This window comes from Hyperoodon ampullatus (assembly GCF_949752795.1).
Source record: "Hyperoodon ampullatus genome assembly, chromosome: 8".
Classification (NCBI taxonomy): domain Eukaryota; kingdom Metazoa; phylum Chordata; class Mammalia; order Artiodactyla; family Ziphiidae; genus Hyperoodon; species Hyperoodon ampullatus.
The window spans coordinates 3,976,027-3,990,247 of NC_136921.1; the positions used below are offsets into that span (position 1 = coordinate 3,976,027).

At 41.4% G+C, this 14,221-nt stretch overlaps 1 protein-coding gene across 1 annotated transcript; it reads right to left on the minus strand.

Annotated features, from left to right (window-relative positions):
* Positions 1 to 1,288: 1,288 nt before the first annotated feature.
* On the minus strand, positions 1,289 to 13,797 carry COPS8 (COP9 signalosome subunit 8). Its single transcript, XM_079710626.1, has 8 exons — positions 13,692 to 13,797; positions 12,575 to 12,645; positions 11,323 to 11,371; positions 9,989 to 10,121; positions 6,627 to 6,734; positions 4,414 to 4,476; positions 3,189 to 3,236; positions 1,289 to 2,413 (listed from the first exon to the last, which is right to left on the minus strand). Exons 1-8 carry the CDS (start codon positions 13,767 to 13,769, stop codon positions 2,334 to 2,336), a joined length of 630 nt encoding a protein of 209 aa, XP_079566752.1. The 5' UTR covers positions 13,770 to 13,797; the 3' UTR covers positions 1,289 to 2,333.
* Positions 13,798 to 14,221: the final 424 nt, after the last annotated feature.

Sequence of the window (14,221 nt, forward strand, 5' to 3'; positions counted from 1 at the left end):
GTGGTGCGCAGTCTTCTCATTGCGGTGGCTCCTCTTGTTGTGGAGCATGGGCTTCAGTAGGCACGTGGGCTTCAGTAGTTGTGGCTCACGGGCTCTAGAGTGCAGGCTCAGTAGTTGTGGCGCACGGGCTTAGCTGCTCCGTGGTGTGTGGGATCTTCCTGGACCAGGGCTTGAACCTGTGTGCCCTGCACTGGCAGGTGGATTCTTAACCACTGTGCCACCAGGAAAGCCCCAATCTACAATTATTGCCCCAGACCTAGTATTAACCATTTTGCAAATAAGTTCTTGTTCTATTTAGTTGAAAATGGAATTTAGAGACCACAACCTGGACATCAGTGGTTCTCATTGTTACTGGCTTATAATTATTCTAGGCCTTTACAGATGGGCAGAGCTAGGAAATATTTACTGTTTAGAAAGAAAAATAAACCATATGAGGTTGTTGAGTCAAATTTAAGATTAGCTTCTAACATTATGTAATTTCCAATTGGTTTTATCCTATAATATACTTTTAATAATAATGATAATTATTATCAAATAATGATAACAAGATAGTTTTTGAAATTAACCATGAAACCATATTCAGGAGTTTGAGTTTTTTTGTCCTTTGTATGTATCCCACTGATAATATAAAATACTATGAAATACTATGAGTCACCTGAAATAATTTTTTCTCTATGTTCGACTGTCCTCCCCTTCCATTTTAGGGAACCATTTTTATTAGTTTTTGGTTTATCCTTCAATGGCTTCTGCTTGAAATACAGGTAAATATGCATATATGCACATTTGTATATCCATTCACCCTTTCTTACCCTCAAAATAACAGTATAAACCCCCGGTACTTTGTGTTTTCACCTGAGATCACTTTCAGTGCACCGAGATCTTCACTCACTCATGCGTGCATGCATTCTACAGCTGCATGGCACCACCATACTGTACACTACTGTTCACTCAACTAGTCTCCTATTAATGAACATTTGGGTTGATTCCAATCTATTAAAACTAAGACCCATGGATACAATTTGTCCTTAAACCTAGAAGTTCAAAAACTAGCAAACTAGCATTGTTACTTTCTAGCTATTGATCCTCTGATTTCTTGAATTTCCATTTCTTCAATTGTAAAACAAGAAGTTTTAACAACATGACTTATATCAAGGTTAAATAAAACATTAATTTAACAGGTATTTCCATAAATGTTAACAATAGCTGAAATAGCCAGTAAAGTCTATTTAAAATGAGTGAAAAACATGAATCATGTAATTACCACTATATAGGTCATTTCTATTTAATTAAGAAATTTGTAATTTAAAAGAGACAATGATGAACTAGAACACATCCACAGGAAGACAGGATAGTGAAACTTCTAGAAACTACCTTCGAAAAAACAGTTGAAAAACTCAATTAAATATTTATTGAACAAATGCAGAATAAATGAACTAGGGGGTGGTTTTAACCTGGAGATACAATAAACAACTTCAAATATTCAGAGGGCTGTCACACAAAAAATGAAAGACCTGTTCAGTATTTCTCCAAAGGGCAGAACTTGACCCAATGGCCAAATATGAGCAACCAAGAGGCTGCAGGACAGTCGTACAAAGTGTATCACTTAATCGCTTCTTTCCCAAACAATGCCTTCCACACTTACGTTTCCCTTCTTCTGAAAGGAAATATTACAACTTAATACTTCTCATGAATGTCTTTAATAAGTCGCATGTTCACGGCAAGCCCTCCACTGCCAGCAATGGATGCACTCACACTCTCAGAAAAAAATCTAAAGTTAACAAGCTGGTTTACTAGGGAGATGGTCTCTGTTCCTCAGCTCTATCTCAGCATTTTATATTTGTGATTCTCAGGAGGGGAGAGGAAAAGAGCATATTCTCCAAAGGGGGTGAATTAGAGTCCCCAGCACTTCAGATACTGCCCCTGGGGACAGTCCTCCTCAAACCCCAGATGCATCACTGTAACTATCAACCTGTGGTAGAGATGGGAGTGTGCGGTGTGCTGGGGCAGAAGAAACAGCTGACAACCACTGTTCTACATGAGGCAGGAGAGCTGTCTTTTACGAGTCACTAGGAAGTATAAACTGACTGCCTAACGCTGATGGGCTCCATCCAAACTGTCCAATATTACAAAATGAGAATTGTTTCAACAACCATTCAGCATGTTTAAGGACAAAATATATATAATATACTTTATATTATATACGTATTTTATCACATACTCAGTAAGGAATGCTGAGGTGCTTAATCCACCCAATAAAGTTGAAAATAAAAATTTTACATTTTTCTGTCAGTATTCAGGATGCTGAAGGTGGATCTTGAACTCAGAATGATAAGTCAGTTTTCGAGGAAAGCCACATAATCGGTGAGTCTGGCTAACTGCTGTTCATTGGGGATAGGTGGAACAGGGGCAGGCTCTGCACGTTGGAGAGAGAAACACACTCAAGTCAGACACCAGGGTCACAAATCTTTGGTACTGCCACCCCCGCCCTCCGATGTCTTTAACAATACGGAAACTTTCTTAGCTTTGCCTTGATCTTGGACATTAAAAAAAAACAAGCCAAGAAGCGTCAATTTTTATGATGATCTTGGACATTAAAAAAAAAACAAGCCAAGAAGCGTCAATTTTTATGAGTAGTTTTCCCAAACTGGGAGTAAAGGCATGTCTGGCTTTGCTGTTACTGAAGTTTTCCATGCGAAGGTTAAAAATACTTTTAACAGGTAATCCGTCTACCAAGGGAACATAGCTCTTCTTGGAAAGACCCTTCCCACGTGATATTTATTTCCATAGACACCTAGTGTTAACCATATGCCAGGCACTCCTCTAGCTACTCAATGGTCAGTGAACAAAAAACCCACAAAGGACCCCATCCCCCAAGTTTACTTCTAACTTTTAAGCTACTACGTGTCAGCCTAGGGCCGCGTCTGCGTCAGTGCTGGTGAGAAGCTCGATCACACCTCCCCTACCCATACAGGACACCCTGCAGCCAGGCCAGAGGGGATCACTACCTCCAGGTAAGCTACAGAGGCGAGCCCACACGTTCATGGTTGTAACCAGATGTACTATTATAAATACCAAGTTAGGATTTCATCCCTTTGTTTATAAGATTAGAGCTAAGAAAAATAAATACTACAACAGCAAACAAGAAAAGCGATGAAACAATTTTTAAATGAGCATATGAAAATACATACCTGAAAAGGGAATAAACCTGTTAAAGGAAACATCCAGGGCCCCTGCAACTAAATAAAATGTAGAGCCCAATTTACAGAAGTCATTGTACAGAACCTTCACATAGAACATGTCATTTTTAATGCAGTGGCATTCAGACAGAGACAACAGTTAGGCTCTATTTTATTACACTGGGTTTTTTCACCGCAGCAGTCTTCTCTCACCATCTAGGTTGACGGGACCCCGTCTTATCACTCCTCCGCACCCTCGCAGGTCTGAGCACATGGACGCTTGTGCACCACTTTACTGTGGGGTCAACAATGTCTAACAACAGGGATTCAGAGCAGACGGAACGAACTCTGGGATGAGGCAGATCAGAAGGCTTATGCATGTGGGCACTGAGGCCAGCTCTAAGGACAGGGCAGGAAAGGCCACTCCTGGTAAGCAGGAGGGAGTGGAGCCTCCTTGCAGGAAGGAACGTGGCCCATTTCAGAGAGGAAGGCCGAGGGACCAGGAATTCAGGTGGAGACAATGAGGACAGGCCAAATCATTTAAGGCCTGCAAAGGCCAGAGACCTTAATTTTGTGAAAGTTAAAGCCACTGAAAATCTTGTTTAGGAGAAGAGTCTATGTGTCTACAGCATGAGGAGAAAAGGGGACTTTCTGAATATTTTAAATATCTTTTTAAAAGGCAATAGTTTAGATATTAAGAATAAGCAGTTAGAAATGGCCCCATAAATAAAAGAATGAGAGATTAATACTTATTAAAAATTAAGTTGTAATAAGGATTATGAAACACTCACATAAAATAGTTTATGTATGAAGTACATTAAAAAAAATTAAGGTAAAACCAGGTGACCTTTTTTTTTTTTTTGCGGTACGCAGGCCTCTCACTGCTGTGGCCTCTCCCGTTGAGGAGCACAGGCTCCGGACGCGCAGGCTCAGCGGCCATGGCTCACGGGCCCAGCCGCTCTGCGGCACGTGGGATCTTCCTGGACTGGGGCACGAATCCGTGTCCCCTGCATCAGCAGGCGGACTCTCAACCACTGCGCCACCAGGGAAGCCCCAGGTGACCTTTAAGATCCTTTCTACCCTAAGTGTCCATCCTATATCTGAACTTAACATGAGTTACTCTCATTTTGTTAGCATAGCAGAATTTTATATCAAATTATTCAAATTCAATGCCTGAAAAACTTCAGTGATCTTACAAGAGCTCAGTGCTGTAAGATGGACGAAGAGCTCCACCTACCTGGCTTTTTGGGCATGACCATCCTTGTGGTGGAGTCGGCCTGCCATCCTTGTTCTAGGATACCTAAAAATGTGTATTTAACACAGAAATGAATTAAAAAAACCAAAAACTTTTCATTTACAAGATTCACAATCTGTCAATGACATTACTTGTATGGGAGACCTGACATGTGTAGATTAACCTGTAATGTGTATTTTTACTAGAAGGGTATACTAGAGACAGCATTCTCATGGGAACTTATTTTTGAAATATTTCTGAAACATCTATGATTTTATTCTATCAGGCTGATATAATCACTAACAGATGATTAGTTTTCTATTTTATATATATATATATATATATATATATATATATATATATATATATATATATATTATAGTATTAACCTGATCAAACCTTATTAAAGACAGACATAAGGAAGACTTATTTAGTATTTTCCATAATCATTACATCAGTAATAAGACGATGGTGATAATAAAAGCAACAGCATACATACACAACACAGAAGGCTGGCCAATAGGTACTGTGCTAGGTACTTTTACAGGGATCACTTTATGTAATCACCACAACAACTCTGCAAAGGGGACATATCACCATAATTGAACAGACGTGGAAAAGGAAGTTTAGAGAATTCCAGTAAATTGCCTTAGGTCACATAGCTAGCATGGGGAAGGGTACCAGGATTCACACTCAGTCAGTTAAGAGTATGGACTCTGGGATGTACTATTTATTAGATAATAAATTATGGATCAATTTCAAGATAGTCAAAACAAATAAACGTTTGTATTAGTAAGTAACAGTATGATTTACTATAAGAACGTTCATTAACCTGCCGTCTATGTGTCTAGAACTGTGCTAGGCCTTGGAAATTTATAATCTGTGGTGCTTAATGGAGCTCATATTTTGACTGGAGAATCCAACACATCCATCATCGTAAAACAACACCACAAGGCACATGCAGTATTAATATTCTACAGCAATCTAGCAAGGGGAGGGGACAGTTTGGGCATGACCTGCAAAATGAAAACGCAAAAGCACATTTGGAAACCAGTGGCTAAGAGTGGGGTGCAAGCATCTAGGTTACTGTTAAGAAGTGGTGAGGGAAAAGTTGGGCTGAAAAGAGGAACTGGATGAGACCCCCTTCACCAAGGAAGGGTGAAACAGGGATTTCTAAATGCGAGCTCCAGACCAACTAAAACTTCCTTCCCTGAGAAAACCCGCCAACCAAACCCCCACCTCATGCTGATTTTCAAAGGAAGAGAAATAATTTAAAGATGTTACAAAGTTTAAGCTCAGAATTATGAATATAATGTTACCCACCTGGCATGTTTAGAAGCAAATAATGTGCACATGCTTTATTTTCTTGCATCTCACATTTTCCACCACTTGTAACTAAGCTGTAACCTGGGGCTCAGATGTGGGAATGTTATCAAATGCTTGACTCTGTACCCATTCGCTAGCTTTTTCTTCCAGGAACGCACTGTTCTCACCACCTTCCTTTTCCCTCCCACTCTTAGTCAACAGCAGCTCTAATTTTTCCTTCCTGGGCATCAACTTGGAGGGCTCACTATCACTTAGTAGGGCTTAGGAGTTGATCAAAGGCCTTAGAGATAAAACTAGAAAATATTCAGGGGTCAGACCATGTGCACCATGATAAGAAATAACTAAAGGAACAGTAAAGAGGTTGCATAAGGAAAGAGCTAGAATAATCACATGCAACAAGGGTACATCTCAAAGACACATTCAAATTTTAATTTCATAAAAATGGCAAAGTATTCCTTTACAAAGCTCCTGTTCTAAGACATCTCTATCTGGTGCCTGTCTTTGGCAAAAAGTGCTTTAGTAAACATAAACCCGAAATTTCTTATCCACACGCAGAAGTCAAAAAAACCTCTATGAACCAAAAAGTTTTCTTTAACTCACATGGTGGCGAAATCTGACGTGAACCCCCAAGCCTTTTATGTACCCTCTTCCCTCACGCCAACTGTGTGCGAGTCTGCACTCTGTGCTGCCTGCAGAACCACGACTGGGCTCGGTCACATGGTGCTGGTTGCTGGGGGTTGGTGCAGTGCAGGTCTCCTACCACCTTTCTAAAGAACACACACAACCTAAACTCCAAAACACATCCTGTTCCAATGGTTTCAGATAAGGGACCGTGGACCTATAATTTACACTTCCGTTTTCCTTGAAAGTAAAAAGTAAGCCCCAAATACCTTTCACAGCCTCTTCCACGGGAAGTCCAACAAAGGCTGCGAAATCGTCGGCGATGATGGAGGTATATGCCTGAGAGACCAGGGCGAAGGCTCGCCTCCGGGTGGCATCTATTGTGGGAGGGAAGGTTTGGCAAACAGTGAACCACAAGAGCTGGCACTTTTTTTTGAAATACACAATTAAATTATTACGTCATTGTCCTTGTCCAAATTTGATAAGCAAGACTACACCAACCTAAAGGTCTCTGCGTTTCCAGGTGCAGCTGGAGGCGCCTAACGTGTAAGAGGGGCTCCAATATTGCTGAATAAACACATGCATTTCTTATACTTCCTCTTAGGTCAAAAAATCTCAGGTGACAATAAAAATTACAAAGATGGAAAAAGTTAATATACACGAGACTCCAGCTCTAAGAAAATATCATTTAAATTTGGGACGTATTGGGGATGTATGTTTCAAAATTTTTCTTTTATCTCACTTATCAAAACTAGAATGAATGGAGCAGAAATTACCTAGTCCCATAATTAGCTGTCCTTTTTCATCAGGGCCTCTGACAGAAGACCACACCTGGGAGTTGCAGAGCAAACCTTATAACTACAGCACCTTCCTAACTTTCAAGTCTACTCTGAACTCCTGATGTCATTCAGGTGCTAATCCTGAATGACTGAGCCTCACAGAAAGGGGCTGCAAGCAATTCCAGCAACAAAACCTCCTCCCTGGAGACCACATGTGGGATTTCCGCCCCCCCCCCCAACCAGGCTTAAATTTCCACATTAAATAATTCAGGAACGAGGCAGAGACAATAACCAAACAGTAGAAAGTGGAGCCCAGCTGGCCTGTCTTCCCACCCGCTGCTCCCCGAGTAACACAAAGGATCCCCCGCCTGCCTTCAACATGCTTAGGAAGTGTTCTGGATTTTACTTTCCACATTTAACAGGCAAGTATACACATACAAGACAGCCCTGCAACATAAGAAAATCCGCTCTCCACTCCTGGGACACTGCCTAACAGCCACATCAATCCCCGTAGACACACTTTGCTCCCAAGTAGCCTGCTGGCTCTCAGAGGAGCCTTACACCTTCTCGTCCCCGGGGCGTTGGGTTTATGCTGCTGTGTGGTCTGAACCGCCCTCCTCTCTTCTAGTCCTAGGTCTGTTTATAAACTCTCCCTGTGGCACTGGAGTCACTGCAATCTCCGCCCTTCTCTGAACTCACAGTAACGTTTACTTATTGAACAAGCAATCTTTTACCACCTGTGGTGTACACTGCACCCCTCCCCACCCCATCGTCTCAATTACTTTCGGAACTTCTCTACAGGAGGGCTTTTATATCTTTATATCCCCCGAGGGGCCCAGCATCTCTAAGGAAGCATGTGCTGAACACAGGCTTGTGGAAGGTCTCACCAGGACCCAAGGGGGCCCGACCCCAGCCTTAGGCTTTGTGCTCCCATCTGCCTGAAAAATCGCGGCAGTCAATCACGTTTCGTCGTTTCTCACTGAGGCTGACACCCTCCCCAGCTTTCACTGAGCCACTGTTTGCTCCTCTTCCAATTCCTTCCTTCTTGCTACCAACTCTCAGCAAACGACCTTAAATCAGACTTCTAATACAGCTTAGAGATAAAGGAACTTTTTCTGTTCAAGGCTACAGACATTCAGTGGAAAAGAACTGAGAGCAACAATGAAAGAGGAAAATACAAGTGTGCACCAAAAACTACATTCATTTGGCAAGCTTACCATATATTAAAAACATTCACTTTAGTTCAAGTACTCTGCTCAGATTTTCAGATTTGAAAAAGATGCGGAACAGAACAAGAACAGAATGTGAATGAAAGAGAAAAACAGAATGGAGAGAAGAGAAACACATACAAGGGGAGGCACAGCAGACTGACAAGGAAAGCAGAAATCAAGGCTAAGTGATCCACAGCATTAGTTAGACACTCAGGCGGCTTTTAACCTCTCAGCACGAATGAATCTGACATCTACATTCTCACCAGTCACTATGTGGCCCGGGAGATCTATGAGATGTGTAACCTCAGGAGGGCACGCGTTACAACGACAAGCTGGAGGGTGGAATCAGTTGAGCTCGCACCTAATATTGCTGGCAATTCATCCTGGGACCGTCCTGGGGAGACCCTAAGAGAATGCTCCTTCTTTTGTTCAACAGATACTTAAATGTGCCTATTATCTACCAGGAACTGCCAACTGCCGGCACTGGAGACACAACGGAAGGTGAACTTGCTGTCCTGCCCAACCCATCTCTGCCCTTCAATTCCAGGGCGGACGGCCACCCAGGCCTGTGGCACCTGGGCTCCCTTACTCGGTGAATGGGATTCTGCAAGGCAGGGAATGTATTTCCTCGGCCCCCTCCCTGTCTTGCTCTGGCTGAAGCTCTGTATCCCAGCTCCTCAGGGCTTATGCAACGAGGCTGAGGTTAAGGCTGTCTCCAGTGCGAAGATCCCAAGCTGCCCCCGCTGTACCAGCGCAGCAGTGATACCCCACACGCCTCCCTCCCACCCAGCTGCCGGCCCGGTGCTCCTGCTCACTTCCTCCAGGCTTAACGGAAGTGCCTCCTGCTTCCTCGCTCACATTGCCCTGCTTCACCTTCACCGTGCCAAGAACCAGGTACACCTCAGAAGCAACCTTCACCTCCTGCCCCTGAAAAGCTGACGTGCCCTGCAGGAGTGATGAGCGATTCTCAAGAACTTCTGCTCACTGATTCCTCCAGAGCAGAAGGGTGGACAGCGAGGGCAGGTAGTGACCAGAGAAACAAGGTAACAAGAAGGAAGGGCATAACAACATATAAGAGGGGGAACCAAGAAGACTGGAAGCAAACGCTGGGGGTGGGAGAATGGAAAGAGAGAAGCACCTTGGAGTTTTGTTGCAGGATCAGTGCTATGTTGCACCAGACTTGCAATCTTTCAGCATGATTAAAAAAAGTTCGAGCATCTGCGTACTGAATTGATTAATCACAAATCCAGAAGCTGGAGACAACCCCATCAAATGCCGAGGTCCACAGAGTCCAAAGCAGTCTCTACTTTCAAACATGCGGGCTTGAAATCTTATCCAACTCACGACTTGGACTTATTAGAATATTACATTTCATTTCAGTAGCAAAAAAAACACCTCTTACTGACAAGCAACTTCACTTCTAGAATTAAATAGACAGTGAGGCCCTCAGCTGCCGACATAAACTCAAGCCATGTGAAATCAAAGCATGATTACAGCAAATCTAAAAAAGACTTCTGAAAACCCTACTCACTTAGCAAAGCATACCTATTTTCACACACATTATCGACTTACTTCAACACCCCGGCACCTTAGGGAAACAGGTCTAGTCTGACTTAATTCTGAGCCACAAAGAAACACTACCTCTAAGTGCCTCCATGATTGGCTGGACCGTCTCAGACCACGGGTGAGCGCTGATGGTGGTATAGATCCCGGGGAAATCTCTCTGCCAGATTCTTTGTCCTACCGACCAAATTCCCCCAAGTTCAGAATTTGCCTGCAATAAATATCATTGCCTCATTTGAAGATATTCACTCTGCACATATACCAACAACTGTATCTTAAAACATAATTCAACATTTCTTTTAAGAGGTGTAATTACTTTTTCAGCCCAACCATTATCAAAAAGGTTTTCAAATGTTTTGAACTGTAGAATTTATTTGCATGTTTTATTATAACAGAAAATTAAGGCATGAGAAAGCAGTCCAACAATATTTCACAAATAAGTTTAGGAATTAGTTATCTGAAACATTGTTTTTTGAAGATTTACATTTATTTACATTTCATATATACTTATGTATAACATACAGAACATGTACTAATCCACATATACATGTACATAAAATACATACAACTATTCTTAGGGCAAAAATAGTAGCGAAGTGGCTACTAATATAGACTCCCAATCTAAGATGTCATAAAATGCAGCCTAAGGATAAAGTTCCCACTAATATCACTAAAACTGTGCATCTAATTTACAGCTTTATTTTAAGCCAATAAAGCTGGAGGAACATTCCAAACTTATTTAGTAGAATGTGGAGGAAAGAAAGAGAGTATAAATGCTAATCTGATCTGCTGCTGAATATCAATAACAAACAAAGGAATTCAGGTGTATTCTTATTAATGCTCTGTGAATGTACAAAAAATTCACTTCACATTTATGCTAGACACAGTGAATCACCTGAAATTAAAAATTTACTTCATTCCATCTTGGAAGAAACTTTCAAGTGAGTTCATCTATTCTCACATGAAAAACAAGAAATCTAAAATCCTAATTAGCAAAAATCTTAATGCTCTGAATAATTATTATTTTTAGAGTGTTCTTGAAAATAATAATAGTTGCAAAATAAATACCATTATAGGAAACTGCACAAATCAGTTAAAAAAAAAAAAACTAACAAATAAAAACCAAACTTTTACCTAAACTGACCTAGTTGTTTATTGCGTAAAGTGACACTTCTACAAAGTGTCTTAAGAAATCTGATCGGCAGGAGTTGAGCACAGATTTCTGTACCACCCAAGGGAAATTACAATTTCTGATGAGAGGAATTTGTAGATCTATTCTTAAACTTTAATACCAGTTTAATAACTATTTCTGTGATCCACATGAAAAAGAAAACAGAAACTTTTAAGAGATTGCTTTTTAAATGAATGTCATTACTATATTAAAGTAATAAGGTATATTGAAGACTACTTACAGATTTTATAGCAGGTGGTATTCTTTTCCAAAGATATCTTGCATTATTCCTAATTTACACCCCCCCAAGAAAGAATAAGCAATTTAAAAAAATCACCTCCGTAAATGTTTAAAATTCTAGATCCCAGAAGTATACTTTAAAATACTCTATAAAATACAGAGTGAAATTCATATAATGAATTTATCCAGGGGAAGTAACAGTGGTTTTCCAGATAAAAGACATGAAATATTTTTACCAAAGTAATGTTTTACCATTTTTAGTGAATTTTTAAATAAATAATACAGATCTTAAATTAGGCAGCACTACAAAGACTTAAATAGAACTGCCTAAATAATTTATTCATATATAAAATAAACAAATTCATACACTTTCAGGGTCCTGGCATTCCCTGACAATATACACAGTACACAGTGTTTTTCTTCTTATCATGACCCCTAGTCCTACTAGTGGATATAGAGCCACCAAAACTTCAAGGTAGTTTTTTTTTTTTTTTTTTTTTAAAGAGTTCGCAAGCTTGAATGACATCAAGCATATGACGACAGGATTATAAAACAGGAAACAGATAATTTATATGCTACGTGAATAATGAAAATCTCAGTTTAGTTTAAAAGGTATGAAATGAAAAGGTTTAGAAGAATTTAAAACAAAATTTAACAGTAACCATCAGTGGGTTGCAGAACTACAAGGGACTCTTTTTGCACAACTATACTTTCTGACTTCTCTTCAATGAACGTGAATTAGGAATAATTAAAAAACAAAAACCTTTCAAGAACTGTCATACATGTTAGTAACAAATTCCTCTTAGTCTTCTCAATCTTCAGTTTCTCTCAGTCTCAATAGAGACTGTGAAGTTAAGTAATCAGTTTAAGTAAACAGTTGAGTAAACTTTACATGCGAAGTTAAGTAAACTTTACATGGGAAGTTAAGTAAACAGAGGTCATAAAAGACAGAGGTTTTATAACAAGAGAATAAAGAAAAGATCAATAGATTTAAAGGAATTTACTGACAATGCAGTTTCTCATAACAAACTGGAATGTTTTTTACAAGGTATATGTAAAACAGGTGTATTTTAAAATAACTCAGCCTAATCACAATTTCTTAAGTCATGATTTTTCAATATACGAAATAAATATATTAATTATTACACTAAAAAGTAAAGCTCCTTGTGCCTATGCTTTAGTGTTGGTATTTCAATGCAAGAATAACTTCTTGAGGAAAATGCTTCTCTCAGCTTTACGTAAAAGGTACTTACATGTCATTATAAAGCAGATATAAAGCTAGAAGCTGACCATACACTGGGGGTGTAGCAATTCCTCCTGGAGCCTGTAAGACCAAAAACCGAAAGAAAAAAACCTCATTTATTCTTACACTTTTATATTTTTAGAAGTATTTTCTTAACTCATCTAAAGAGTAAGTATATTTTATAGTACTTACTATTACGGATGGAGAAACAGCTTAGAGAAGTGTCGCACACTAAAAACCCAGAGTGTTAAGTTTAGATCTGTCATCAGATGTGATTTCTCCCCCTCTGGGCCTCTGTGTCTTCATACGCACAAGAATATTTAAATGGGATCCCTTTCCCAGTTCTCAAATTCTTATTTAAATAGCCTCACTATTATAGGAAGTATTTCCAACAGATTCCTAAAGCAGTATGATTCTGCCCATTATACCAAATACGTTGAAGAGCTACATAAACGAGTAATAAAGAGTAACAAAGACACTACTCCCCTCATTCAATTTTAATTCATTCAGAAGACATCTACTAAGTGTCTGTTAGTCAGCGGCTGCTTCTTGGCAGTTGCCTCCTTTGGTTAATTAACTTTTTATACCAATGCTATAAATGTCTTTAAGGGTCTTTCTAAGAAAAAAAAACAACCCTTAATTACTTTAGTAGTTGCATGATATAACCTTCACCTGCCCTACTGAAAACAAACGGTAAGCTTCAGTGATCACAGGAGACTAAGAAGGGCTTTCCGAATTAATAAAAGGTTACAGTGATCACATCTTCTTGGTCTGTGTGTAGGCCTGCACAAACGTCTTTAACAATATACACATTCTCCACCTCTCCCCACAATGGGGAGGAGAGATTTAGTTTAATACGAGAAGCATAAAGGATGTTTGTTAGAAGCAAAGATGCACAGCGTCTTCGGGCTCAGTAGCTGAAGACAAACAACAAAGCTCCGAGCGAGTTGTGGGAGGCCAGGCCTGGAGGCTTAGCCTTCGGAGCAGGCCCCGGCGGCCCGGACTCCACACGCCCAGCTCCCGCACCCGCAAGGGGCCGACCCCAAGCCCCGTGGGCCCCAGGCCCCGTTACCCTGGAGACCGGCGCGGCCCGAAGCCACGCGCGACCCCACGAGGCGAATGGCTACCTCGAGCTCCTGGTTCTCGCACTGATCCAGCAACTTTCTGAAACTAAAGGAACTTTCCGCCATCACCGCCACTGGCATTTTCCCGGCCGGTCCCGCCACCGAACCTCCCCGCCGAGCCGGACCTCAGACTGTCCCTCGGGGCGTCGCGCCCGCGATGACGTAAAAGCAGACGGTGCCGCCGAGCGCCCATGCGCAGGTGCCTCGTTGGTTCCGCCGCGTCAGCGGACATCCCTGCGGTCGGGCGGGTATGCCACCGCTCTGGCCGGCGCTCTCGGTGCTCTGGAGGACTGGCCCGGCCTCCAAGGCAGCCGGTCGCTTTAAGAGCGCGCAGCGAAAGTCGGGCTGGGAGGGGTTTTGTGCATATTTGAGGACGGTTAGGCGTCTTTGCTTTGGGGCCATGCAAATTTAAACGTTCAAAACCTAACTTTTGGTTCCTCCCGCACCTACTCCTTCAGCAGCCCTGCCACATCGGTGAAGGCGCTGCGGTGCCCTGCGGGGCTCCCCTCCAGCGACCTCACGTCCCCACCTCC